The 27,897-nt window shown below is 41.0% G+C and overlaps 1 protein-coding gene across 7 annotated transcripts in view; it reads right to left on the bottom strand.

Annotated features, from left to right (window-relative positions):
- Positions 1-27,897, bottom strand: part of MEGF11 (multiple EGF like domains 11) — a 236,177-nt gene that overhangs the window by 137,615 nt on the left and 70,665 nt on the right. For all 7 annotated transcript variants that reach the window (XM_075207608.1, XM_075207614.1, XM_075207613.1 and 4 more), the window contains one exon: positions 3,541-3,633. In XM_075207608.1, coding sequence (XP_075063709.1) covers positions 3,541-3,633 — 93 coding nt within the window. The remainder of the gene's footprint in view (positions 1-3,540; positions 3,634-27,897) is intronic.

The following is a 27,897-nucleotide window of genomic DNA, read 5'->3' as shown; positions in this document are numbered from 1 at the left end:
AAAGTTGCTAGAGGTTAGAGAAAGGCCTATGGCACTAGGCTTGGCGGGATTCGTTATACCATTCGAGAGTAATGTTAAGAGTATTCTGGAGTATTATCAATCAGGAACGTCACATGTAAATTAACAGGGATCACTCTGTCTGCCACAGTACTCATTTCATACACCCACCCAGGGGCAAACACAGGATTTGTAGAGGGAGGTTTCCACACCATGCCGCCAGTGGGTGTGACCAGCATGCATGGGGGTGTGGCTGTAATTTTAGACAGTGCTTGGCTGCTCTTTAACTTTTCCTATCCCCATAATATACATGGGCAATGCTGCATGCACTACTGTTATATGCACGCAGCTCTCCTTTTTCAAGCAGGTCCAGCCACCTCAATTATACAGTGCCCCAGGCTTGGAGGTGGGTTTTCAGGCACTAGTAAACCCCCCTCTGTTTGCCTATGACACCATGCCATACTGCCTGAGCATCTCACAGAGTCGGCTTTGGAACTATGGTAACATCTTCTGGCGAATTTGTGGTAATGAGAGCACCATAAAATTCTTGTTAGAAGCAAAATTCTGCAGCAAAATGAGAACAGAGTATTGTTTAGCAGGTGCCAATATGGTAAACCGGTGAGAGAATGCAGACCTTACCAGCAACTACAACTGGGTTGTATGCTAATGTCTGCCTAAGATGCAAAGGGGTTAATTCCAAATAAGCGAAATGAGCTGTCACTCTGGGGGCACTCCAAAACGAGAACATTTAGGGTGTCATTTATTAGAGTTAAACAGGAACGTATTTCATTTAGTAATTGGCTCCTCGCCCTCTGCCATCCTTCCTTTCTTTCTCTCTTTCTTTTTTTTTTTTCTTTGCAGATGAAAACTCATAAATGAAATATGTTGGCCGTCTGCCCAGCAAGGAAATATAAAGGAATGAATAATGTTTCTATCTCAATCACAGTCATTGCTTTTAATATTCCTAATTACTTGAAAAAGCTGCGTATTCAGTACAGGAGAAAAAGCCTTTTCTTCTACGATCCCTTTTTCACTTTGTACTCACGGGATCAGGAGTACTTGCCAGCGGTGCTCCCATCTGTCTTATCCTTATGGGGAGGTTATTGAAAAACAAAGAATATACCTGCTCTTTGAACTCTTTGTTAATTTGGCAATGAGGTCTGCATGTAAGCACTGCGCAATGCTATAAACACGTTAGTTGCCAGATACAATCAGATGTGCAATGGAGTAGTAAATAGCTGCCTTATTTCATGATGAAAGCATATACACCTGCCTCATATAAATGTAATATAGACTGCGGTTACCAGCTATTCAACAACTTATGACAAGTTCTGCCTTTCAACCCTGTTCAGTCATCTAACAAAAATGATCATTTAAAACTAGGTAGTGAGTTTTATCAAGGGCTTAGGTGTTAGCAAACCGCTTAAAGAGAAAGAAAACTGGATAAGATCAAATAGGAATTGTAATCACTATTCCGTAAATCAAGAGTGGGTTGAAAACGAATATAGATGTGATGATGAGTTGGCAATCTATTGGATAAATAACAAAGTTGTGAGGCTATTGATTAAATGTCCAGTAGGGTTCCCATTTGTCCCAGTACAGTCCCCTCCAAAATCTTTAACTTACGCTACTTATGTTTCCATAATTGAAACACCAGATTAACCTTAATTAACAAGGCAAGAGGGGAACGGCTCCATAACCGTGTGACCTTATTTAAAAAAAAAAAAAAAAAAAAAAGTATAGAGAGGATTCTAAGGCTTTAGTACTTTTCAGGTCACGAGGTTGTCCCTGTATTCCTTAAAAATTATGGTATAGTTGGCAGTTTTATTCTTAAACTCCAGTAATCTCAAGGTTGTTGTCTAGTTTGTTTAAAGTGCTGTCTACTCAAGTTAGAAAATATACCTAGGCATTCAGTTTGATTGGGGCGTTCCAGAAAAAATATTTTCTTTTCCATAATTTACAGCATCATACCTAATATATACTAAATTACATATATAAAAAATGATCCAACATCATCTATTTATATAGCGCCACTAATTCCGCAGCGCTGTACAGAGAACTCACTCACATCAGTCCCTGCCCCATTGGGGCTTACAGTCTAAATTCTCTAACACACACACAGACAGACTAAGGCAATGCAAAGTGGAAACATTGTTCAGTTAGACAGGAAACCAGAGGAAAGTGCAGATACTTTATTTCACCGCACAAAGCATAGAATGGAGACAAGACAGAAAGTCTTCTACTAGCCTCTGACGAAGTCAGCTAGCCTCTAACAAAGCGTCCACTAGCCTCTGATGAAGCGCCTGCTAAACCTCTGAAGCATCTGCTAGCCTCTGACAAAGCATCAGCTAGCCTCTGAGGCAGCGCCTGCTAAGCCTCTGACGAAGAGTTTGCTAAGCCTCTGATGAAGCATCTGCTAAGCCTCTGATGAAGTCTGCTAGCCTCTGACGAAGCATCAGCTAGTCTCTGATGCAGCGCCTGCTAAGCCTCTGATGAAGTCTTCTAACCTCTGATGAAGCATCTGCTAGCCTCTAATGAAGTGGATACTAGCCTCTGACGAAGCATCAGGTAGCCTCTGACAAAGTGTTTAATAGCCTTTGTTGAAGTCTGCTAGCCTCTTATGAAGCACCTGCTAAGCCTCTGATGAAGTCTGCAAGCCTCTGATGAAGTGTGCTAGCCTCTGATGAAGTGCCTGCTAAGCCGCTGATGAAGTCTGCTAGCCTCTGATGAAGTCTGTCAGCCTCTGATGAAGTCTGCTAGCCTCTGATGAAGTCTGCCTCCGTTCTATGCTTCTTAAAGGGAAGTAAAGTTTTTGCACTTTCTTGGTTCCCAGCCTAATTCTGAGTGTGATGCTTTACTTCGTTTGTTATTATATTGTTACTGTGCCCAAACCATCATCTTATATCCATACCGAGGAGACATTATCATAGATAACATTGTGCCATACAAAGAATTAGGACAGACAATAAGAGAGCCGATTACACAAGCAATAAGACAAAGGCAAGAGGATACACTATACAACTTGTGCTTACAACAAATCTATCACTCACTAGGAAACCGTTTAAAATTGGCAAAATCAGTGAATCAGAATTACACCAGCGTTGGCGCATGGAGACTGCCATATTCAGACCACAGCAGATAACATAGCTGCTGTGTGCATGCAAAGCAAGTAACAAACATACAGCCTCTGAAGTGGGGGATTAGAAAACCTTGATGCTTATCACACATATTGAAGGTTTGTGTAATAAGTGTTGCACACAGCCACAATCTATGAGGTAGCAGCAGGCAGAACTGCTCCTTGGGACAGGACCTCATCTCCATTACAGTGCAGTGTTATATGGCAATACACTGATCAGATCCAGCTCCCAAACATACGGTAACCTCTCCTAACACCCATATCCGTAAGTACCTCCAGGATTCCTCTCTCTTACTTCTCTGAACCGCCAGAGCTGTGGAGAATCAGGCAGCCAGGCTCAGAGAGGGCATCAACATAGAGCGCCACAAATTCCGTGCTACACCCAAGATGCTGGGTGATGAACTCACCACTGGAACAGTCTGCACCGCCCCATCCAGGCTCACAGTGACAGGTATCAGGAGACACACACCGGCCGTGTACACATTCCTCTGTGCAGAGCGCTGTGGAGAGAAGGCAGAATGTTACACACATTACTATACACCTGCAATAAAATGCAAATCATACATTAACATTCCTAAAGGCCAATTCAATTCATTAGTACAGTAAAAGTGCGCAATATTACCGTTAGTATGGTCATTTTAATGCTGATTTTAGCTCGCACATCTCGGGGCCACAAGCAAAAATCTGGGTTAAAACTACCATATCATGGGGTAAATGTATCAAGCTGCGGGTTTGAAAAAGTGGAGATGTTGCCTATAGCAACCAATCAGATTCTGTCATTTTGTAGAACGTACTTAATAAATGACAGCTGGAATCTGATTGGTTGCTATAGGCAACATCTCCACTTTTTCGAATCCGCAGCCTGATACATTTACCCCTAAATGTAATAGTACTAGCACCGCATTAATCCTAGACTAACGTGGCCGAATTGGATCGGCCCCTTAGACTGAAAGTGCTGGCACCATTATATGTTAGAGACAGACACTGTTTAGAGCAGGGTTAGGAAAAATGTATCTCTCCTGCTGTGGAACTGCAAGTCTCAGCATATCCCCTACATACTCTACACCCGCTGTAGAGGATCAGGCAAAGCAAATCCTGTTATAAACATGAAACCAGTGGGATGTAAAGGGGTTTTCTCCTATTATATGAATTAAAGTTCTAGACTATTATGAGAGAGGCCATTAGCCGAGGGAGTTTAAAATCATGTGATGTGAAACTGATAATGTTACTTACCACTGGGTGGGGGTTTTAAGTCAGTGTTGGAATCAGCCAATAGGAAGGAAGTGGGAGTGTCGTGGAAAGAATACATCAAGCAGTGTGAGAAGGAGAGAGCTTCCTGTTTCCTGGATCCGGAGACCCACCCACCCGCCCTGGTTTCAGTTTATATGGTTATATTTCCTCGTCATGAGGAGTGAGGTTTTTGATTGGCAGGAGAGCATGGCAGTCATAAGGTTGTTAAACATACGGTACTTAATGTGTTGGCGATATAGCCTTGGTTCCCTCAATGTTATTGACTCATTGATACTCTAGTAAGGAGTATCAGGTTTTGCCTAGAAAGGGCTTGACCAGTTTGAGTTCAGAGGGTATTGAGTTAATCTATAGTGTATAGTACCGACCAATAGATAAGGTGTTAACCTGGGTTGGTGGAAAGGAGGCGATCTTCCACCGTATTGGCTTGTGTTGGTTTTTTAGCTGGCTGCCCTTGCTCTTCGCCACCTCTATAAAGAAAAAGGTCCAAATTGTTTATAGCTTTTGATAGTATTGATAGATAAAATAAAATAAAGATAAATAAAATAAAATAAAAATAATTTAAAACAAATAATAATGTAATAAAAGGACCTTTTTTATTCCAAACTTAAGTCGGTGTCCGTGTCTTTATTTTATGGTTGTATATGTGGGTTTGTTTAAACAAAAGGGGTATGCATTGAAGGGTAGTCAACACTATGCATTTTATAGTTATGTTCTCCTGCAACTTTTCATTCTCGCTTCCTTGTGTGCTTTTCAGCCACGTCTTTATAGGTTTATTATTTTTTAATTAAGATATACAGTATATGAAAAACATATCTTATGTTGTCACAAACTCAAAAAATAGTTACTATTCATTTGTGAAATATTAACCGTTATCTCAAAGACAGTAATTTAAGGGGTAGATTTATCAGACCTTCTAAAAGTTGAGGTGTTGCCCACAGCAACCTATCGGATTCTAGGTATCATCTTCTACTATACATTCTAAACTTGATCTATTGGAGGCTTCTCCTCTTTCCAGCGCTACTATTGTGAAAGTATAAAGCATGTAAAGCGTTTGCAGTAAGCATAAGACCTTTGGCTAAAATCTACAGTGTGCTGCTGAGATTAAATGGACCTGCTGATCTTTATCTACAGTCTATTTTTGCATTGGTGTCTAGTGAAGTGTATACGTAATAAAATTGATCCTTCAGACATCCTTCAATCACATTGAGAAGAGCAGTTAGCTCCCTATTCATCCTTCCTCTAACATCTCATCCACCGAGCCCAGACCATCGCTATACCTGTGAAGTGGTTCTTACATCCGGTACTCAACCTTTCAGTAAGGACTGGTTAAAAGAGAAATGATTCTATTTGTAAGACTTTAGATATGTCCAAAGGAACCTGTGCACAATGCAGGGCTAGGCAACCAGTGGCTCTCTAGCACAAGTCCCAGCATGCTCTGTTCTGCCTGAGGTGCCAAGAAGATCCAGGTCATACAGATTTTGAACATAGAAGAGGCCTGTGTTTACATGGAGTATTTTTACAATTTGTTGCACTTGTGTCAAACAAAACCACTCCTGTACCTGTATAACACCAGACACTGACTGTTGTTATTTTTGTGCTCATTTTGTAATGAAAGAAAAAAAAAGACACAATTGGGCAACATTTTGTAGAACTCAGTTTATTACTAAATCAGCATATCCTGCTTTTTATCACTACAATTCTGTTGCAAAAGACTCAGTAGGGAAGTCGTGTTCTGTACTATAATTATGTCCCGCTTAGCGTGCCACACAATTTTAAACTTGTTTACAAGTATTTTTCACTCACGCTGATTTTTATGAATGTCCTGTGTGGCATTCTCTCAGAATAACCCCCTGACCTGCCAATAATCACAGACATACTTTCAACTGCAGCTATACAGTCATAGTGAGTGCAGCTATTGATTTCTTGGTGGGGTCCACCCCTCCCTGTTCTATGACTTTTTGTATTTGTATGATAAGAAGGAAAAAGGGACGTTATTTCCTGCTCTTAATGTGGGCTCAAAAGCACAGGTTGGAGCTGCTGATAGTGTCTCAGTATGAAAGGAACAAGAGTCCATTAATCAATAGCAGCATTAAGCACGTACATTGGAAGGGGGGGGGGGGCACATGAGGCAGATAGAAAGCAGACATGGAATATAAAACTGATAGGTATTTAGATGTATATAACACAGCTACCTGCAGCCAGATCCATACATATCAGGAGAGGCATGACAGCAGTGGCAGTCATTGCCTCTTCAGCGGCTTTGAAACTACAAGTACCAGCATACTCTGCAGGTAAGAAGTTGATAATATCTGCATAGTTACAGGTTGCCAAACTTGGCCTACAGTATAATTCAGATAGTTATACAAAAATGGGATTACAAGTCTCAGAATGCTAGGCCAGTGAGAAGCTGTGAGAGCATTCTGCAGCTTGTAGCTTCATAACAGCTAAAGAATAAGTGGTTCCCCAAGCTTGACCAAGAGTACAGTAGATTTATATACCATGGTGGGCCCAGTCATAGAAACCACTCGTACCACTTTCATACTGCCGCCCCGGCAATATCCCGGGTTGTTAACCCGGGATATTGCCGGGGCACAGGGCAGTATAGATAAGAAGATTCCCGGGTCGGGCGGGTTCATACTGCACCTGCCTGACCTGGGTTTTAGAAAAAAAAAAGTGTAAAAAAAGATTTTAATAAAAAAAAAAATACTTAACAAATGTTTACTTAACTTATTTTCAGCCAGCGGTGTCTCCGGTGCGTTGCCGGCTGTCAGGGGGACCTCTGGGTACTAAAATGACGTCATTTCTAATGGACTAGAAATGACGTCATTTTAGTACCCAGATGTCCCCTATTTGTTATGTATTTTTTTTTTATTAAAATCTTCTTTTACACTTTTTTTTTTCTAAAACCCGGGTCGGGCAGGTGCAGTATGAACCCGCCCGACCCGGGAATCTTCTTATCTATACTGCCCTGTGCCCCGGCAATATCCCGGGTTAACAACCTGGGATATTGCCGGGGCGGCAGTATGAAAGTGGTATCATTTATGCTTCCCATACCCTATGCAATCAGGTTGTTCAGTCCAATTGTCAAACAACTGGGTCTGTAGTCAATTTACACAACCCCTTGAAGAGCACATTTGGACAAATTGAGTCATGTGTGGCTCGGGCAGAATAGCGGATCTAATAGTGTTCATGCAGTTGCTTCTCCATCCTGGGCCCATTCTGTCCAATCAAATCCAATTACATTTGGAAAGATCGCTTACCTAGTCCACACTGTGAAATCTGCACGTGACCAGTATTAGACTTTTGCTTTTAACTTAATTACCTAAATTTAGCTACCTCAAAAACTGCTGCTTGAGACAATGCATTACTATCGGCACACCACAATGTCTATTTATCTGTACATAGCCCAGACTTACTTATGTACAACAGAGAAAAAAAATTATTCAATGTGCACACACAGGTTACAGGCTTGCATAGAGGAGATAAAATAATAGATGCAGGTAAGTATACAGTGAAGATGGGCACTATGTTCAGTGGCAATAAAGGCATATTTAAAGGGTAAAGATATAGACAATCTCTTAATATTGTAAATAGCCAACAAGTGACCAGTAAGATTGAGAATTAAAAGGTGTACTTTTAATGCATTTACAGACACGTACATGGAACCAAGGCAGATTTATAATTAAAACATGCAGCTTAACATAAACAAATACCATAAAAGCTATACATAAAGTATAACTATAATGTGTACTGTACAATGTGCTCTACATACATATTATTTAGCATGTAGTACAATTTTTCTACCCAACACACTTCTTTGCATGTACACACAATGCACAGATGCACACCGCATAACACAATACAGTTACACTAACAGCTATGTATGCTGTACATTAGACGGAGCTACACATAGCATTCTATATAAGGAACACAATACAGGTATATACACACATTACTCTGTCACCGTACAGAGAAAATTGGCACATGTCCTCTGTTGATAAGTGTATGTATGGATAAGTGAAATGGAATTCTCTTCACAATATATTACCAGTGCCTACAATTATATTACCAATAATGACATGGGGACCAACTGTCTCTGCAGAGATCTTGTCTTGTAACAAAGCGTCATAATAGAAAATCATTGGTCTGCAAGATGGCGTGCACCCACCCAACGGCTGGTCCTGCTGGTGATCATTCAGTGCCTTATTAGCCGCTTATATACACCCGATTGGAAATAAAAAACAAATGATTCTCTCTCTTCCACAGATGGTACACTAAATTCCCTCCTAGAGACTCTCCAGGCTCGTTTCAAGGTAGAATTATATATCAAGCTGAACTAACAGAGGCATGACTCCAAAACGGTTCAAATGTATCAAGGTGATTGCATCTGGCTGCATATAGCATCACTGCAGTGCATTGTGGGGGAACCAACAGCAGGCAAAAGCCCTTATTCATTGTGCTAAATATGGATAAAACCCAAGAACAACGGACATCTGCATAGTAATTAAAGAGAAAGACAATATGCTCCAATACAGCTCACCAGAATCTTACCAATCTATCATTATTTAATACACATCCATAGGAACACAGATTTTGCAGTAGCCATTTTTGAAGGATTTTGTCATACAGAAAACAACAGCCACTGTCACCCACAATTGGTGGCCCTCAATTGTCACTTCACAACAATGCTAAATAATAAAAATGTTAGTACCAGCGGATGGACCAGAGACTGAAATACTTACCTCACTGACTCCCCTTCCGTGCTGCTGTTTTCATTATTCAGATTTCCTAACACCAAGAAATAGGGCTCCTGTGTGTCATAGTTTTCCCAGGATCACTTCCACTCATCACGTCAGATAAGTAACCCAACTGAATGAAATAGCCTGCTAGTCAGGCCTTGTATGGGGTTAGGTGAGCAGGGGAACTACAAGTTCCAGCATACACTGGCAGCTATTGACTGGAAGTGCTGATAATCCACAATAGTAAAAATAAACAAAGTTGAATTGGATAAAACACTCACACAAAGACATGGTTCACCGCCACACTCCCCCATCCCGTCTCCCCAGGCGAAAGTTGGCTTAAGTGCCAGAACTGTGAAACTCTGCATAGACACATAGGTGCACCCACTTTCTGGGCAAGATATGCTACACAAACTGGCGCACGTCCCACTATGCATCCAGCCCCCTATTTTCGGTAAAGAGTGCCTAAGTTTGCAGAAAGGTGGTAAACAAGCGCACTGTACTAAAGTGTCAATGTCACAAAGTCCAACCTCTTCCCACTTTACAAACACCTGTTTCATTAAATTAAACGTTTCTGTTTTTTTCTCCTAAAATATTATGAGTATGAAGTTTTCTCTGCAAAATTCAAGTGTTTGGCAGATGGAAATTGGAAAGTATTGAACACACCTAAAATGTTGCCTTTATCTCATTTTAATAATCTCACCTACAAAATTAAATCTTGTCTTTACACTACTGTACAAAACTGGGCCCAGTGGTAGACCTATGCCATGCTTAGCAAGGAACACCCTTCACTTCAACTACTCCTATCAGCTGGTTCTGGTGCAAAGTTCTGGTCTCCTGCAAGCTTCTGATTCTCCACATCCACAAACAAAAGCCCCTTTGTGGACATCTAGGCGTACCCATACAAAATGAGGTGTGTAATGTCACCAAAGAGGATTTAATGTTGTGACTTTGCAAATGATGTCCAATAATGGCAAAACATATACCTAGAGATAAAACCCTTGCCAATTCTGAGGAAGGATGCATTATCTGGCCTGAGGATCATTACCACTTGCCCACTATCAGGCTAAAGTGAACAGTACCATAGCCTATCCATGAAAGAATCATTTCTTGACTGCCTCTTTCCAAATTAAATTATATGGTGTTTTGTCCTCTAATATGCAAACCTCACAACATTCCAAGTACTCTAATTGGTCCAATTTGCGGCAGACCACACTCAAGATAATGGGGCATGGCCACATTACAATCTAGCGTGACCACACCCCTGGGTAACTAACACTTCTACAGTGCTAGGACATCTGTATCCCTCCGACCCACTGTTAAATTCTCACATAGCTCCCATTCACTGCTGCTCTGCTGTGTGGAGTTGATAGTTGGGTCATGATTCCCAACATTCAGATTGTTGTAATGAAGATGTCGATGATCGGGACAGATCCCTGAAACCTGGACTGTCTCACCTAACAGTTGGGAGGTATGGTTGTGAATGTTAGAATTTTAATGAAGTACCCATGATGTCATAGAAGGTGGTGGGAGGGAGTACAAGTCAGTACTACACTGCATAGCCCATAACTGTCCCACTTTCCACTGGCAAAGTAAAGTAGGCATGTCTTCTCAATTTTGGGATGTGGGTACGCCCATTTGGCGAAGTACCTGGACAGATGGGGTGTGTGACAGTTTGGTAAGATAAGGACATTAGAGATTGTCCACTACTGGCTGAGTGAGGTTGAACTGACATTATTATTGTATATATAAGTTCTGCAATAGTCACTCTGCTTGTCAGCATTCCCCCTTCCCTCTCACCCGCATAAGTCTGGTAGCCAGTATCTCTGGCTAGGTACAGGAAGTAGAGACTACTCAACAGGGGGTATGAGATCTACACACACAACCTGCACTTTTTGATAAAAATGGAAGTAATTTAATGTATTAATTTGTCACCTTATTCTGGACCAACAGAACTATGGAAATAAATGGACCTTATTTTCAACCAAATAACTATCACTTCAGTATCATTTATAGTTAGAAGCAATTCCATCTAAAGGGTGTAAATTTGCACCTGGACTAACCATGCTGGTGTACAAGGGGTGCAAATGCTATTTTTTCTTGCTGGCAGGGAAAATCCTGCCTGATCTTGCATGTAGCAAACACATACTGGGCAGCTTTATTTTTATACTACGATTTAGAGATGAGTTAGGATGCATTCCCCTCCCAACTGTAAACATTTTACATTTACCCCCCAACCCCTGTAGCACAACATGTTTTTGACAAAGTGAAAAATTGCCCCTTCTATCTGGATTTACAGTTAGGTCCTGTATATGTAACAATAGCTGTTTTCCCCCAAAAAAATACATTTAGTTATAGCAATTTTCTGCATTTGAAACCATGCAATCAAAACAGAAAGACAGAGGAGTGAAATAAAACATAGAAACCGTCATGTACAGGAAAAAGGACAAACTATACTAGCAGAAACAGATGATCAAATCACTGACCAACTGGTCTTTCAGACTATTACATAAAGTTTTGCAACAAGAATTGTCAGTGTTGAAATTCTTCTAAATAACAGGAAAATATTGCTTAACTGAATTTATGGTTTAGACATAAATCCCTCCATGTCTCCTGCAGAGCTTACAATCTAATCCAATTAAATCCCAGGCTGCTATGCATTAAAGTTCTAATGCTCAGATCAACTGCCATCGTCATTAAACTCGGAAGGGTTTGAAAAGAGGTGCCCACTGGCACTACCACAGATTAGGGTGAACCTACAGACCCTTTGGCAGTTAAATGATTAGAATAATGCATAAAGAATTATCTCTTAACCACTTCAAAGAGTAGTATGTTTACCATTAGCCCCCAGCCATTCCTATTTTTATCATTGTTGCAGTGTTTGGCTCAGTGAGCGGCTGTGAGAATAGTGCAGGTGTGTGGGAGCTGTGAGCGTTCCCTTCCCCACATGAGCGAGCGATCTGAAAGGAGGGAATGAGCTGCACTTTATCCCCCCCTCCCGAAGCTGGATGTCTGCCACTTCAGAGACTGCAGGGAGACTCTGCCTGTGGATGCATTATGTGGGTCTATTGTGGAGAAACAAGATTTAGAGGCAGGCACTGTACAAAAGCGCACACTCCCTTCCAACAAAACAGCCTTACATTTAGTAAATGAGCCACTTTCTCCCTCTGACACGAGTTTACAGGGAATTCTTCACTTAATGGAGCTCAAGGGGGAGACTAACAAAGAACCCGCTGAGCATCTTGATTGTGTTTTCAGAGCATTGAGTGAATCTAGCGAACTGATTCATACAAGACAAGCACAAAGCAGGTCTCTAATGTAGGCCTCGGAGCACGGCCCGCTTGTTGGAGAGGAGGGAGGGAGACAGGTTCTGCACGCTGCACAGGGGAAGGAGGTTTGGAAGCAGAAGCTATTATACTCAAACTTTATCCTACTCCAAAGGCAACATAACCAAGGCCTTTCTTCCATTTCTCTAGTGTTTGCATTTGTGCCAATCTGAGCACTGCAGGAACTAGGGAAGTTAACCACCAAAAACAGAGAGATTCTACAATATAGAAAACTGTTGCTGTATCCTTTGCAGGATAACGGTCTAGGGAATAATAAAGTGAGTGAAACTCACCCGGGTGGGCTGAAACATAAAAATTAAGCTTATCAGTTCACTACAACTAGTGACATCACTGAGGCACCCTCAATGATGTCACTAGGTCCTAGTAAATTGATAGGCTAGGTCAGTGTTGGCTAACCTGTGACACTCCAGGTGTAGTAAAACTACAAGTCCCAGCATGCTTTGCTAATATATAGCAGCTTATTGCTGGAAGGGTATGCTGGGACTTGTAGTTTCCCAACACCTGGAATGTCACAGGCTAGCCAACACTGGGCTAGGTATTGGCATGGCCCACAAAAGGAGTGCATCCAGTGTAGGTGGCCGGCAAACTTCAAATTAGAGTAAGGACATCAAACCATACACTTGCAGAGTATGCAAAGTTGCAAATAAAATACCAGAAAGCAATAAAAGCTACAACAGAACTTTTGCGGATTCAAGTACAGTAAATTAAACTTATTTTATTGTAGCCAGTCCGCCTCACATCACTTGGGTCATGAGTTTCATTCCTGACCATGGCCTTATCTGTGTGAAGATTGTATGTTCTTCCCGTGTTTGCGTGGGTTCCTTCCGGTTTCCTCCCACAGGGACTGATGTGACTGACAAATATTCTCTGTACAGCTAAATAAATAAATAAATAAATGATGATGAAATAAATGATAATGAGAGCTTGGTGCCTTATAGTAAAGACAGAAGTGGTGTGACCCAATAGATAGTAAGGACTTGGTTACACGATTTTATCTGCCATTGAGTAGTAATGATTATTCGCATGAGTAAAGTACCACTGAGATCTTTACCTATAGCGATAGTATCTTGGCCCAATAGCCTGTAGAGATTTGGCCACCTGATCTGACACATGTTAGTAGGAATTGTAGGGACTAACAGGTTGGGTATTTAGGGTGTACTGGTCATACAGTGTAGGCAGCCATCTGTCCGACTTTACAGGACCCCTTCTGGAGATTATACATAATAAGTGGTGCCTATGTAGCTTTGCAGAACATGTTCTTCGACAGAGCCACTGCTAAGCAATCTGTCCAAGTTTCCAGATCACCAATGCTGATCATTAAATAGAACAGTTTAGCAACAGATTGGCCACATGGTCTGGACATTCCTTCCTTAGTGACAGCTGGTCACACGTAATCATGAACTCCTCAGAGCTCTGGTGAACACTACCACTTAGGCAATATCCATATTTATACATTATATTAATATGGTGGTGCTCAGCCACATTTAGCCCACGGTACTTTACACAAATGCCAAAGCATGGTACTGTAGCTGATATTTCCAGATCCAAGCATAACAGCGCATTAAATAGGTACGTACAAACATCTCCAGACTTCTGGGCACATATTAAAAGGGCTTTCAAACTTCTTCAAGCACAGATCTGACTCATACAACCTCTTTAAACATAATAGCAGCAAACTGTAGACTATAACAAAAAGTATACAACACCATAATACCACTTTCACACTGACCTAAAAACCCGGGATATTGCCAGGGCAAGCCCCGATGACCCAGGTTGTGGCTCAGGAACGGGGGTTGATGACCCAAGAATTAGACCTGGAACTTTTGCAGGGTTATTCCCGGGTCTGTTCCGGGTAGACACCAGTGTGAACAGTGCAATCTGAGTTTTTCAACCCGTGTCTTACAGAAAGGAGCTGATTTAAATGACCTCATCTTTGTCAGCCAATCAAAGCTCCTCTTGTGATAACTCACACTTATTGCCAGGGCAGACCCGGGTTCAGTATGAACAGAGTCGACCCTGGAATTTCCTGGGTCCAAGGAGCAGTGAATGGGGTCTGATGAGCTAGGATGCTCTGTAACACGACAATATCCCGGGTTCAAAAACCTGGGATATTGCCGGGGCGGCAGTGTGAACGTGGTGTAAATTACCATCATGATTATAGCTTAACCAAGGTATTAATGAAAGTAATAGGTCAGTGCTTCCCACACTAATCAAGTTGTGCCCAATAGCAAACAAAGGGATTAAGTCCAACATTTATATTTCTTGTCACTTGTCATGTTGTTGATCTCTGATCCCATTATCAGATGAAGGAACATTCCAGGATAGTTAATGGGTCTGTTAGACAGGCTGAAGTTTTGGTTGTTAAACTGCTTAGTATTAAAGACTTTGACATATCATACTCAGGGGCGCACGCAGGATTGTTAGGGGGGGTTTCCCCACCCCACCGAAAAAAACAAAAAACCAGCGAGAGAGCTGCTGCGCATGCGCCCGTTTCGGCAGCACTGTACTATACAGCAGCCACGGCGCTGTCAAAGAAGTGTCCGCGGCGGTGCTGTATTACAGACGCGGACACTTCTTTGACTGCTTCGCGGCTGCTGTATAGTACAGTGGCGTATGTAGGAGCACTTTGTTAGCGGAGGGGAGGGGTTTCTGGAGACCCAGAAACCCCCCCTGCGTGCGCCACTGATACTGAACGGAACTAAAAAATAACCCTATACATAGATGTTTGGGAAGACCCTTGTGTAATTTCAGATAACCTAATTTAATCAAATATGCCAAAAGGTAGCCACTGATAGCAACAGGAAGCCCTAGAAATAAATTTAATCAGATAGTCATACCCAGGACATTGATACAATTTACATATATCTGCTATGTTTGGAAAAGGGTGTTCTGGTATATTTTGGGGGCAATGACAGCGTTGAGATCAGAGGTTCAATTCTAACCAGCACCCTATCTTTGTGGAGTTTGTATGTTTTCCCCGTGTTTGCGTGAGTTTCATATGGGTGCTCATACTGGTAGGCTAATAGGCTGCTGCTCAAATAAACCCTAGTTTGTATTTGTTTGGTAGAGAAATTAGACAGTAAGCTCCATTTGAATGATTAAATATTCTCTGTAAAGTGCTGTGTAATATGCTGGTGCGATATAAAAAAAGATGTTTTAATAGCATAATCAAAAGAATAATAATAATGAATAGAAATTGTATGACACAAAAAGGGACATAAATCGCTTGTAAATGAAATTAGCCTATCAACACTCTTTCAGTGAAGTCACAAGGGAGGTGGGGTTAGGCAAAGAAGAAAAGGGTTTAAGATACATACAAAAAGGATGAAAAACTATAATTTTTCTGGGGAGAAACTGTCCAATTCTCTGAGCCACCAATTATGCCAAAAATCACACAAGTCTAATTCTGCATGCTCTTGATTTTATTTTTCTTCTAATAAAAAAAAAACTGTTCTGCAAATTACATTCTCATCTTACATTATACATCTGTATATATTTTTTTATAACTTTGTTTTTATCAATAATCTATTTCCTCTTTTCATTTTAAAAGACAATTAATAAGATTCAGACTGTTTTCTGAAGCCTTCATAAATCAAATACTCTTGGTTTTTCTAACGCTACATTTAAGCCGAAACTTATTTTGTTTGCAGTATCTTTGATTATATTGGGTTGTAATTGCATTTTGGCTAAGTAGGAGTAGAACTGCAAACTTCCTAAGACAGTCAGGTCTTTAGTGGTGGCGGTGTTTTGTGTTTAACAGTGAAAGACCGGATGGTTTTGTTATGATTAACCCTTTCACACACACTCACACGTCACACAGGGTCGTCTTTCCAACTGGGCACAATGGGCAGTTGCCCTGGGGCCAGCGGACAAGGGGGCCCAAGGCAGGACTCCTATAAAAAGGAAAAAACCCCAAAAACGTACCTTATGCAGCTTCCTCCCTGGTCCCCTCTTCCGTGCTGCGCTCGCAGTGAATGTCGGGCGTGATGTCATCACGCCCGACATTCACTGCGAGCACAGCTCAACCTGCTGGATGCCCCGGCTGTGTGGTCTCTTCAGAAAAAGACCATTGCTGCAATCACTGCCAGAGACGACTCACAGGATAGTGGTTTGGATCTAGCTACACCCCACAGATCTTCCTGCACTGCTCATATATATATATATATATATATATATATATATATATATATATTTATATATACACACACATATACATAGGGGCCCCAGTGCACTGCTTTGCCCGGGGGCCCATAATGTTGTTAAGATGGCTCTGATGTCACACAAGTCCTGGTGGGTCTTTTCATGAAACCTACTACAAAACAGATGTGGATGTCATAATATCCAACCTGAGGGCTAAAGACATACTTTGAGAAACCAGAAAAAGAGGTTGTCTATAACGGTCTACTGGTCAGAAATAAAAGATACCGGTGGAAGGGAAGAAGGATAGGGGGAATTGGGACTAAAACAATTCTGAGGTACATTAGTGCCAAAACAAAACATGTAGTGAAGAAGAAGAGGGTGCATGTAAAATCGCCTGATATAAACTTCAAGATCAAACATATCACAGTCCCTCTAATCTGATCATGGTTTTTCACATCTAAAAGGATAACCCCAATGCCATCAATTATGTTACAGACTGAAGATCAAGACTGATTAAAGGAGAGAGTTCCCTCCCTCCCTCCCACAAATGGACACAGTACAAACATAATATTAACGAATTACAAAGTCCGCAGCATGTGCAAGAAAATTAGCACAACAAAATAATAATAATAACCAGCTATATCCCTTAACTCCACTTTAATTTGCTGAATACAACATATTATCTATATGAGATACAATGCATTACTCCTTCATGCAGATGTTTTGTCTATTTCTGTACTGAATACATGCAGTGTACAATAGCTGGTGGAAAATCCAATCTCCTGTCTTACATTATCCTTTCACGCAAGCAATAACAGCGTTCCAAATAAAAGATTGCAAACACTGCTTATTTTGTTTACATGCAGCAAAATTTATAGAAAAATAATATTTAACATTAAATATTGATATCTGACTGCAGTTGTTATGAAAAGTTCTAATATCACTCTGTGAATGTTTGATAAATGTTATTGTTTAATTCCAAAATTTATTAGCAGACAGTTTGGTATTGGAATAATAACTTCATATGAGTTTTTCATCTTTTTCACGTTTACGGAATAATATACACAATGAATGTTTAATATAGCTGAAACGTTTCCATATTAAACATTTTCTTGTTTAATAGAAATAGGTAAAAATGTAGCAAAGAGTAAAAGTAGTTAAAATGTAACAAAGAGAGGAATTAAAAAAACAAAACAAAAAAACCCCAAAACATTGAAATACACAGAAGGGCTACAAATAAAACATTTGTGCACACTGCAACCTAAACTTTTATCACTTACAACTAGGATAGGAAAGCTGGAGCTGTTAAATTACAACCAGGGTGTTACTAGGTTCTCAATGAACCGAGAGCACGACCTCACAGCCAAGCTCCAAAAATGTAGGAGTAGTTCCTATATTGCACAACGTATATAGTACATATACATACGGCCTATGGACATATGACCTTGGGCACTGTGTTTAAGACTTGGGTCCTGGGTCCCTGGTGCCAGGGTCTAGCACCTTCCAAAACTTTAGCTCCCAGCTCTCTATATGTCAATAATGTTGGAGAACAAAATGTCTCTGATCTCAGACCTTGTGACAATTTTTACAATGTTGTTTACTTAAGTAATGTCCACTTACCTTATTGTGTTTGTATGATCAATGTACTGTACCATCCTTTCTAACATGCCAGGAAGAACAATAAATGCCCACCTTCCCAGTGCAACCAGCCAAAACCCTATCTGCTTTTTAGAATGCCAAAATAGGAGCTGACCCACGAAAATCAACACTGATAAAACTTTGTGACAGGCATATCCTAATGACCCAAATGGTACTTTTTGGTAGTTCTAACATACTAGTCAAGCCATACTCAAGCGGGAGATTTAATTCGGTGCGATGTGTCTTGGAAATAGTCCGCAGAGACACATCAACCTGGTGTTCAGGCAGAAATCGCTGCTTATTTTCCTTGTGCCTCATAGAGGCACGCAGAAGAAGGATCGGAGATTCCTTACTGTAATATCTGGAAATGGGGTCTATTTACCAATGACCGCAGAATATGAATAAAACTTTTCAATCCTCATCGCATAGATGCGGATTGAAAAGTTTCTCATATGTATTAAAAAATGAACACAGGAACAGTCATTCCGATAAACGGCTGCTCCTGTGAAGATTATCACTTCCCTTTCACTTGGGTCTGCTCTTCTCCTCCCTGTGCGGTGCTGCTCGTCCCTCTTTCAATCCCTGTGCGCATGCGCCGACTGGTAAACTCGAGCATGCGCACAAAGATCCCTGACTGAAGGAACCTGAGGCATGTGACAGGTAGGGATCACATGATCCCTCCACACATGCGCTGTGCAGCTCTGCTCTTCGGAGCAGAGCTGTTTTCAGTGAAACTTTTCAATCATGGTAATGTACGCCAGCTTCAGATGGCGCCAGCTTCAGATGGCGTACATTACCATGATTGAAAACCAAGTACCGGTCATTGGTACATAGCGTTACTGAGCACTTCCCATACACTGTTATGGGGAGTGCTCAGTAAAACGATGAGAGAAGCAAAGCAGCAGATATCTGAGATATGCTGCAATAATACATAGTAATTTAGTGGTAAATCCCCAAAATCAGCAGTTTTCGGGGATTTACCTCTAAATTACAGGGGGGGAGATCTTTGATAAATAGGCCCCAATGTGCGCAACCAACCATTGATCACTCCTAGTTGAATCTCACCCAGTGACATATAACTTTAAATAATTCTTTGCAACAGAGACAACACATAGTGCCCTGATGATACAACAGTACTCCCTAGTGAAACTTACCGTAACGGAAACACTGGTCACACATGCAGCAATATCAGTGAGTTTGTCAGATACCTGCTTATGGAAACAAGGGATTTGTCTGAGAATAATCCCATCAAAACTGAATGGATCATATTGGAGTATGTCACCATATACATCTTGCAGATGACTAACGTCAGCCTGTGTGAGCATTGTACTCTGCCAACCACACTAACAGCCCATCTTGTGGTCCAGCCTCATAGACCGAGTGTAGAATGGTTCCATCTACATATGGTTTGATTTGGCCACCCACGTTTGTAGACAAATTGCAACACTTATTGCTCCTGCCCAGTGTGTGGCCTGGTTACACAGCTAAATTTGTCTAGTGTCCCACAGATGCCTCTCTAGCCCTTCCTCTGCTGAGCTGGACCGAAGCCTGCTCTTTTAATAGCAGAGGGGACCTCAGAGAGGGGCTAATCACTTCTGGGCCCAGAAGCACCTGCACCCCCTACACCCCTGCCCAAGTGTCCAGAATACTTTGGGAACTGTTAGTATAAATAGTTACAAAGATTATAGCTAGTGAACATTTTTAGTGTGATAAAACACACAGCACAACATATAACAAAGCTACAGAACCACAGTAAAAGCTTTTGTAGTTATATTGTGTTCGTTTTGATAAAACAGTTTAAATTTAGCACCAGTCTAAAAATACATTAATGCACCTATGAATATGTATTAAGCTATTTAAACATTCATGCTTATTAGTTGGTACAATGTGACTCTTAGCATTCCAACAATGTCAAGGATCCGTTATTGTACCTTGCAATAAGCAGAAGGATGTTATAGGACCTGGGGTTAGATTTACTAAGAATCGAGTTTGGTGGAGGTTTGAAACCGTCACCCATCGCTGGTGGTTTAGTGCTCCAAACCGCCGCATTTACTATAGGGCGGCTTGAGACTTCAATTTAAAATGACTGGCGATGTATGGCGGATTGAAAAAGCTAAACTGCCGGCGGTTTTGTCCAAACCACCGTCGGTTTTGGTGAAACCGCCATCAAAACCGCCATCCAAAAGACAGCACAGGACAGTTTTAATACCTGCTTCAGAATGGCTGGATAGCTTAAACGTGCTGTTTGAACTAGTTTGTCATTCAGACAATTAGGTTGGCAATCAATATTTATTGATTAAGGGGCAAAATGAATTAAATAATAACTTACGAGGGAAAAAAAAAATTCATTATATTAAGGGGATACAATTATTTAATTATTATATTATTCGGACAATATGTAATTAAAAATTGTGCAATATAAATAAATATATCCATCATTAACAATCAGTTAATAATATTATATATTCACATTTCCCACATAATATAATGCTATAATAGTGTCCCTTTAAAAAAAAATATAAAAAATAAATAAATTCCCCTATAAGATAATATTAAATTCATTTTGTCCCTTTATCAATAAATAATGATTTTCCAAATATTTTAAATGTCAATGGTGCTTTCTCTTATGTTCTGAATGGCAAAATAGATCAGAGAGCAGCAGTTTGAGCAATCTCGCCACTCACAACCACCTCTTTTTATTTTGGCCGTTTTGATGGCTGTTTTGTGGCGGTTTTGAAAACCCCAGGTTAGTAAATCCTGCTGTTTGTATGTTCATCATTGTTAAAATCGGGACGGCGGTTTATAAAGTGGTGGTTTTGAAAAATACAACACCTACCAGCCCTATCTGACAAGTATTCAATACAGAAACTATTTTAGTGACATCTATACAAACCATAGCACATTATAGTAACCAAAATAAAGTACAGAGAGCATTACAGTGAACTATATACAATACACGTAGCATTCTAGTGATTTCTACACAATAGACAGAGCATTCTAGTGATCTGTGTACAATACAGTCAGCAGTCTAGTGACCTATATACAATACCCAGAGCTTACCTTTATATAAAATGGGGAGCATTCTAGTTACCTCTATAAAATACAGATAACATTCTAATGACTTCTATAAAATAAAGTAAGCATTTTAGTGACCTAAATACAATACAGTGAGCAGTCTAATGATATCCATACAACGCAGAGAGCATCTTAATGATCAATATGGAATACAGAAAGCATCTTAATGACCAATATATAATACAAAGAGCGTTTTAATAAGCAATGTACAATACACAAAACATTCTACCCACTTCTATACAATACAGATGACATTCTAGTGACCAATACAGAGAGAATCTTAATAATCAATATGCAGTGGAGAGAGGATTTCAAAAATACCGTATTTCCCCATGTATAAGGCGCTCCCATGTATAAGACGCACCTTAATTTTGGCCCCAAAATAAAATAAAAAAAAATAAATATTACGGTAGCTGTCAAAAATGGCAGGGAGAGTGTAATGGCCGGCTGCTCTGATTGTGAACAGAGCAGCCAGGCAGCACACTCTCCCTGCAATCGCCCCCCCCCCCCCCCCCGCTGCCACTATGCCTCTGTCTGCCTCCTCCTGGATCCCCCTGCTGTCACTCTAATGCTGCCCCGCTTCCCCTCGATCCCCCCACTGTCTCTTTAATGCTTCCCCTCAATCCCCCTGCTGTCACTCTAATGCAGCCCTGCTCCCCCTCGATCACCCCGCTGTCAGGATAATGCTGCCCCGCTTCCCCTCGATCACCCTGCTGTCACTCTAATGCAGCCCTGCTCCCCCTCGATCAAGTTGCTGTCACTACAATGCTGCCCCGCTCCCCCTCGATCACCCTGCTGTCACTACAATGCTGCCCCGCTCCCCCTCGATCACCCCGCTGTCACTACAATGCTGCCCCGCTCCCCCTCGATCCCCCCGCTGTCACAATAATGCTGCCCCGCTCCCCCTCGATCCCCCCGCTGTCACTATAATGCTGCCCGGCTTAACCTCGATCCCCCCGCTGTCACAATAATGCTGCCCCCCCTCCCTGCATCACCGCTACCCCTGTATAAGACGCACCCATGTTTTAGACCCCAAATTTGGGGAAAAAGGTGCGTCTTATACATGGGGAAATACGGTATACAGTACGGAGGACAGTATAGTTACCTCTAGAAAATACAGAGAGTATTCTAGTGATCTATACAACACAGAGGTAATTCTTGAGACCATTAGCCGAAATACAATGCAAAATACTATTCAGTGATGAATTTTATTGTGGCTCTGGGAGCCAGACCCCAAAATCTCTGGTGGTGTTACAGTGCAGACCTTTTAAACTTCTTTTTCCTTTATAATGCAGATCATCTGAAATCTCTGATAGCTCTACTATACAGACTCTAGACCTATGGTAGCCTTACTATACAGACCCCAGTTCTCTGGTGGCTTTATAATGCAAACCTTCTATCCTCGGTTGGTGACAAAATGCAGATATCTGGAGAAACCTAAATGAGTTACGTACCGCCCCTGCGGTACTATGGGGTCACACTGCGCACTGGAAAATAAGTTTGTCTGTGCTGGGATGTCATTATACCCACTAGATAGTTCCCAGCACTTTGGCTGGTGGATATTTCCAGCCCTTCACCAATCAGAGTTTGGGGACTGCCTGACTGTCAGTGTCATCCACCTATCAGCATGCTAGGAGCCATATACTCTGTAATACAGAAGCCATCATACCCAGTAACCACGGCCACACAATTGGAACAGCCAGGGAGCATCTTCTGCTTGACTCTCAGCCGCCGAGTGTGGCCATGATCTGTGTACCCACACGTAAAGAAAATTTAAATTGAACAGGTCTGGGGGGCAGACACCCAGCCCATCCCTAGGCCTAGTACTCTGCATGATAAAGGCCTTAAGACCTCTGTGTAAAGAATAGGGTGTAGAAAGGATTCATATTTGATGAAGATACATAAAGAGCTACAACAGAGTGGGTGTACGGTACTGCTAAGACTCATCTATAATACATTCATATGTTTCAGTTATTTAATAAGCAAATGTGATTTTATTATTGTGTATGGTACCCTGGTAAGGTGTTGCACATACAGGAAATGACCTATAGAATGATGTTCATATGAAGTAAACTGGGGTGTGTGGAATTATAATGCACAGTAAAACTGCTTCCTATACACTTAGTACAGGATATAAAGAGGTAACCATAAATGATAAAGCATAGTAATACCATCCTATACGTTGTAACAAGTACAAAGCAATGATCAATATAGCAGAAGACTCCAGTGCAACACAAATACAATAGTATAACACAATAATATGTGCAGTACAATCCAGTGAGCATCTACTATTATGTGCACTGCACACTTACCAGTATAATACAGGCATGAACTAGAATATAAAGCAGAATACTATTATTATTATTATTGGTTATTTGTATAGCACCCCTATATTATACAGGGTTACCAGAACATACTGAATCATTTTCATTAGTCCCTGACACATTGGAGCTCACAATGTAAAATCCCTACCATACACACTATGGTCCATTTTGTCCTAAACCAATAAACATTCCAGTATTGCACTTTGATAGGAAGCTAGGACGCCTAAGGAAAGCCACATAAACATGGGGAAAACATACAAACTCCACACAGATCGTTCTCTGGCTGGAAGAAAAGCCAAGGATCCAGCAAAGCTAACTACTCTGCCCAACACTGGTCAGTATAGAAGGTTGTATTACACTACACATTGATGAGTATAATCCAGATCTATAATACATAAACAGGGGCGCATGGAGCATTTTTAAGGGGGGGTATCCCTTCCACCGGAAAAAAACAAAAGCGAGAGAGCTGCCGCTCATGCGCCCGCGCATGCGCAGCAGCTCAGTTTAGGCAGCACTGTACTATACAGCAGCCGCGGCGCTGTCAAAGAAGCGTCCGCGGCGGTGCTGTATACAGTGCCGCTATATACAACGCGTGGACAGAGCAGACGGAGCTTGCACTCCAGACCACAGCTGTTGCATAAAGCTCCCCAATGACCAGTATAATCCAGAATACACTGTGATCGGTATAATCCAGTCTGCAGTATATTACACAATGACCAGTATAATCCAGAATACACAGTGATCTGTACAATCTAGGTCTGCAGTACAATACACAGTGATCAGTATGATCCGGGTCTGCAGTATATTACACAGTGATCAGTATAATCCAGACCTGCAGTACAATACACAGTGATCAGTATAATCCAGGTCTGCAGTACAATACACAGTGATTGATATAATCCAGACATGCAGTACAATACACAGTGATCAGTATAATCCAGACCGGCAGTACAATACACAGTGATCAGTATAATCCAGGTCTGCAGTACAATACACAGTGATCCGTATAATCCAGACCTGCAGTACAATACACAGTGATCAGTATAATCCAGGTCTGCAGTACAATACACAGTGATCCGTATAATCCAGACCTGCAGTACAATACACAGTGATCAGTATAATCCAGGTCTGCAGTACAATACACAGTGATCGGTATAATGCAGGTCTGCAGTACAATACACAGTGATCGGTATAATCCAGGTCTGCAGTACAATACACAGTGATCAGTATAATCCAGACCTGCAGTACAATACACAGTGATCAGTATAATCCAGACCTGCAGTACAATACACAGTGATCAGTATAATCCAGACCTGCAGTACAATACACAGTGATCAGTATAATCCAAACCTGCAGTACAATACACAGTGATCAGTATAATCCAGACCTGCAGTACAATACACAGTGATCAATATAATCCAGGTCTGCAGTACAATACACAGTGATCAGTATAATCCAGACCTGCAGTACAATACACAGTGATCAGTATAATCCAGACCTGCAGTACAATACACAGTGATCAGTATAATCCAGACCTGCAGTACAATACACAGTGATCAGTATAATCCAGAATACACAGTGATCAGTACAATCTAGGTCTGCAGTACAATACACAGTGATCAGTATAATCCAGACCTGCAGTACAATACACAGTGATTGGTATGATCCAGACCTGCAGTACAATACACAGTGATCGGTATAATCCAGACCTGCAGTACAATACACAGTGATCAGTATAATCCAGACCTGCAGTACAATACACAGTGATCAGTATAATCCAGACCTGCAGTACAATACACAGTGATCAGTATAATCCAGACCTGCAGTACAATACACAGTGATCAGTATAATCCAAACCTGCAGTACAATACACAGTGATCAATATAATCCAGGTCTGCAGTACAATACACAGTGATCAGTATAATCCAGACCTGCAGTACAATACACAGTGATCAGTATAATCCAGACCTGCAGTACAATACACAGTGATCAGTATAATCCAGACCTGCAGTACAATACACAGTGATCAGTATAATCCAGAATACACAGTGATCAGTACAATCTAGGTCTGCAGTACAATACACAGTGATCAGTATAATCCAGACCTGCAGTACAATACACAGTGATTGGTATGATCCAGACCTGCAGTACAATACACAGTGATCGGTATAATCCAGACCTGCAGTACAATACACAGTGATCAGTATAATCCAGACCTGCAGTACAATACACAGTGATCAGTATAATCCAGACCTGCAGTACAATACACAGTGATCAGTATAATCCAGGTCTGCAGTACAATACACAGTGATCAGTATAATCCAGGTCTGCAGTACAATACACATTGATCAGTATAATCCAGGTCTGCAGTACAATACACAGTGATCAGTATAATCCAGGTCTGCAGTACAATACACAGTGATCAGTATAATCCAGACCTGCAGTACAATACACAGTGATCAGTATAATCCAGGTCTGCAGTACAATACACAGTGATCCGTATAATCCAGGTCTGCAGTACAATACACAGTGATCAGTATAATCCAGACCTACATTGACATAATGCACAGGACACAATGGATCTAAGTGACAATAAGTAATGGTTACACAACACAAAACACCTTTTTTGAACTGGTGTCCGTAGATGATCCCAGCAGTACACATTAATATGCACGCTACTCTCTGCTAACAGGACATACCTCTACAAAACAGAAGTGCACCTATGTGTACAGAGTGGGGGGACAATATGAATAGACTACAAAAATGAATGTCACATCAAATATCTAACCTCCTAACTACTACTATAACTACTATAGAACACCCTTTCATTAATTTGTTACCTTTTTTTCTGCTATAATACTGCCCAGTTTATCCTTCCTTGTTTATATCTTAATTTGTGTTAAGCTTTTATTACATTGTTTGAAGTGTGCCTATAATAACACTTGTTTTCTTTAAGACCCTTACTCATTATACTAAAAGAGTAAAAAAAAATTTAAAGTAACCTTTAATCCAATAAATGACTCCCTAGAAAATACCACATAATTTAATAATGATTTTATATTAAAAAAAAGTGAAATATTCTCTTCATCTGTTGTAATCAAAATGGAAACCTCCCCTCCCAAAAAAATCCCCATAAAAAGAGAATTTCTCAAGGCTCTACCCTTCACCACCAGCCAACCACAAGCAGTTTTACACACTAGCTACTTGTGATTGGCTGGAGGTTATGATCTTTTCGCATCTTACATTTATGGTTTTGTGAGGGGGTCATTTTTTATGGAAAATTTTCAGGTTTTTCCTGACTTAAAGTTTATTTGAAAACTGCATATGTGTGTGTTTGTTGTTTGTTTTTTTACTCTCTTGGTATAATGGGCAGGTGTCCTAGGGACCCAAAGTGTGGTTTTACCCTATAGTGAAACCAACCCAAAAGATCTATGCTTGTTTCCGCACTAACAGGGCGACAAGAGTGTTGTCCCCAGCCTTAGTTGAAACCAGCCCAAGGTTGGTCTACATGAGCCGGGCCACCGGGTCACTAGAGCTGAAGGGTGGCCTACAGAGCTAGCAATATCACTCTGCTGCAACAGTGTTAAATATTCAGAAATTCAGGAGAAACTTAATTTTTGCAATAAGTCGAGAAAAAAATAAGCTTATCGTCGTGGTAAGTATAATTTTAATAAATAGTCCTTAAATTTGAAAAGTACTCTAGAAAAAGCACAAAAGGGACAGATGGGATGTGATACTGTATTAAGAGAGTGATGTAGAACTGCAATGTTTCATAACTCATTGAGGCCTGTATAGATATATACACACTGAGTGCTGGTACAACATGAATTCTAACAACACAGACATATGTATAATAATGGAGAATACAAATTACTCTTACTTGCCAACTCTCCCTGAATTTCAGATATCTCTGAAATAGGGGTGATCTCCCTCACTCCCTGAAGAGTCTGGCATTCTCCCAGATGCTGAGCCAGTACAAGATGTGGTTGGTTTTGCCATCTGTGGCATGATGACACAGTTCAGAAATTGTGTCCTATATCCATGTATTGATCCCTATGGAGGTGGCCATTTTTATGGAGACCAAGATTTAATCAAAGGCTGCCAGGTAAGACAACATGACTTCAATAATGGAGACAGAAATGTAAAAGACACTTCAGATTTTCATTTACTTCTTTTCTTTAACACATAGTTACCTACTCTCCCGGAATGTCCGGGAGACCTCCTGGGCTCCCGGGAGAGCAGGGCAACCT

The sequence above is a fragment of the Mixophyes fleayi genome, chromosome 4 (genome assembly GCF_038048845.1).
Source record: "Mixophyes fleayi isolate aMixFle1 chromosome 4, aMixFle1.hap1, whole genome shotgun sequence".
NCBI classification, from domain to species: Eukaryota; Metazoa; Chordata; class Amphibia; order Anura; family Limnodynastidae; genus Mixophyes; species Mixophyes fleayi.
This window is presented reverse-complemented; position numbering and strand designations above follow the sequence as displayed.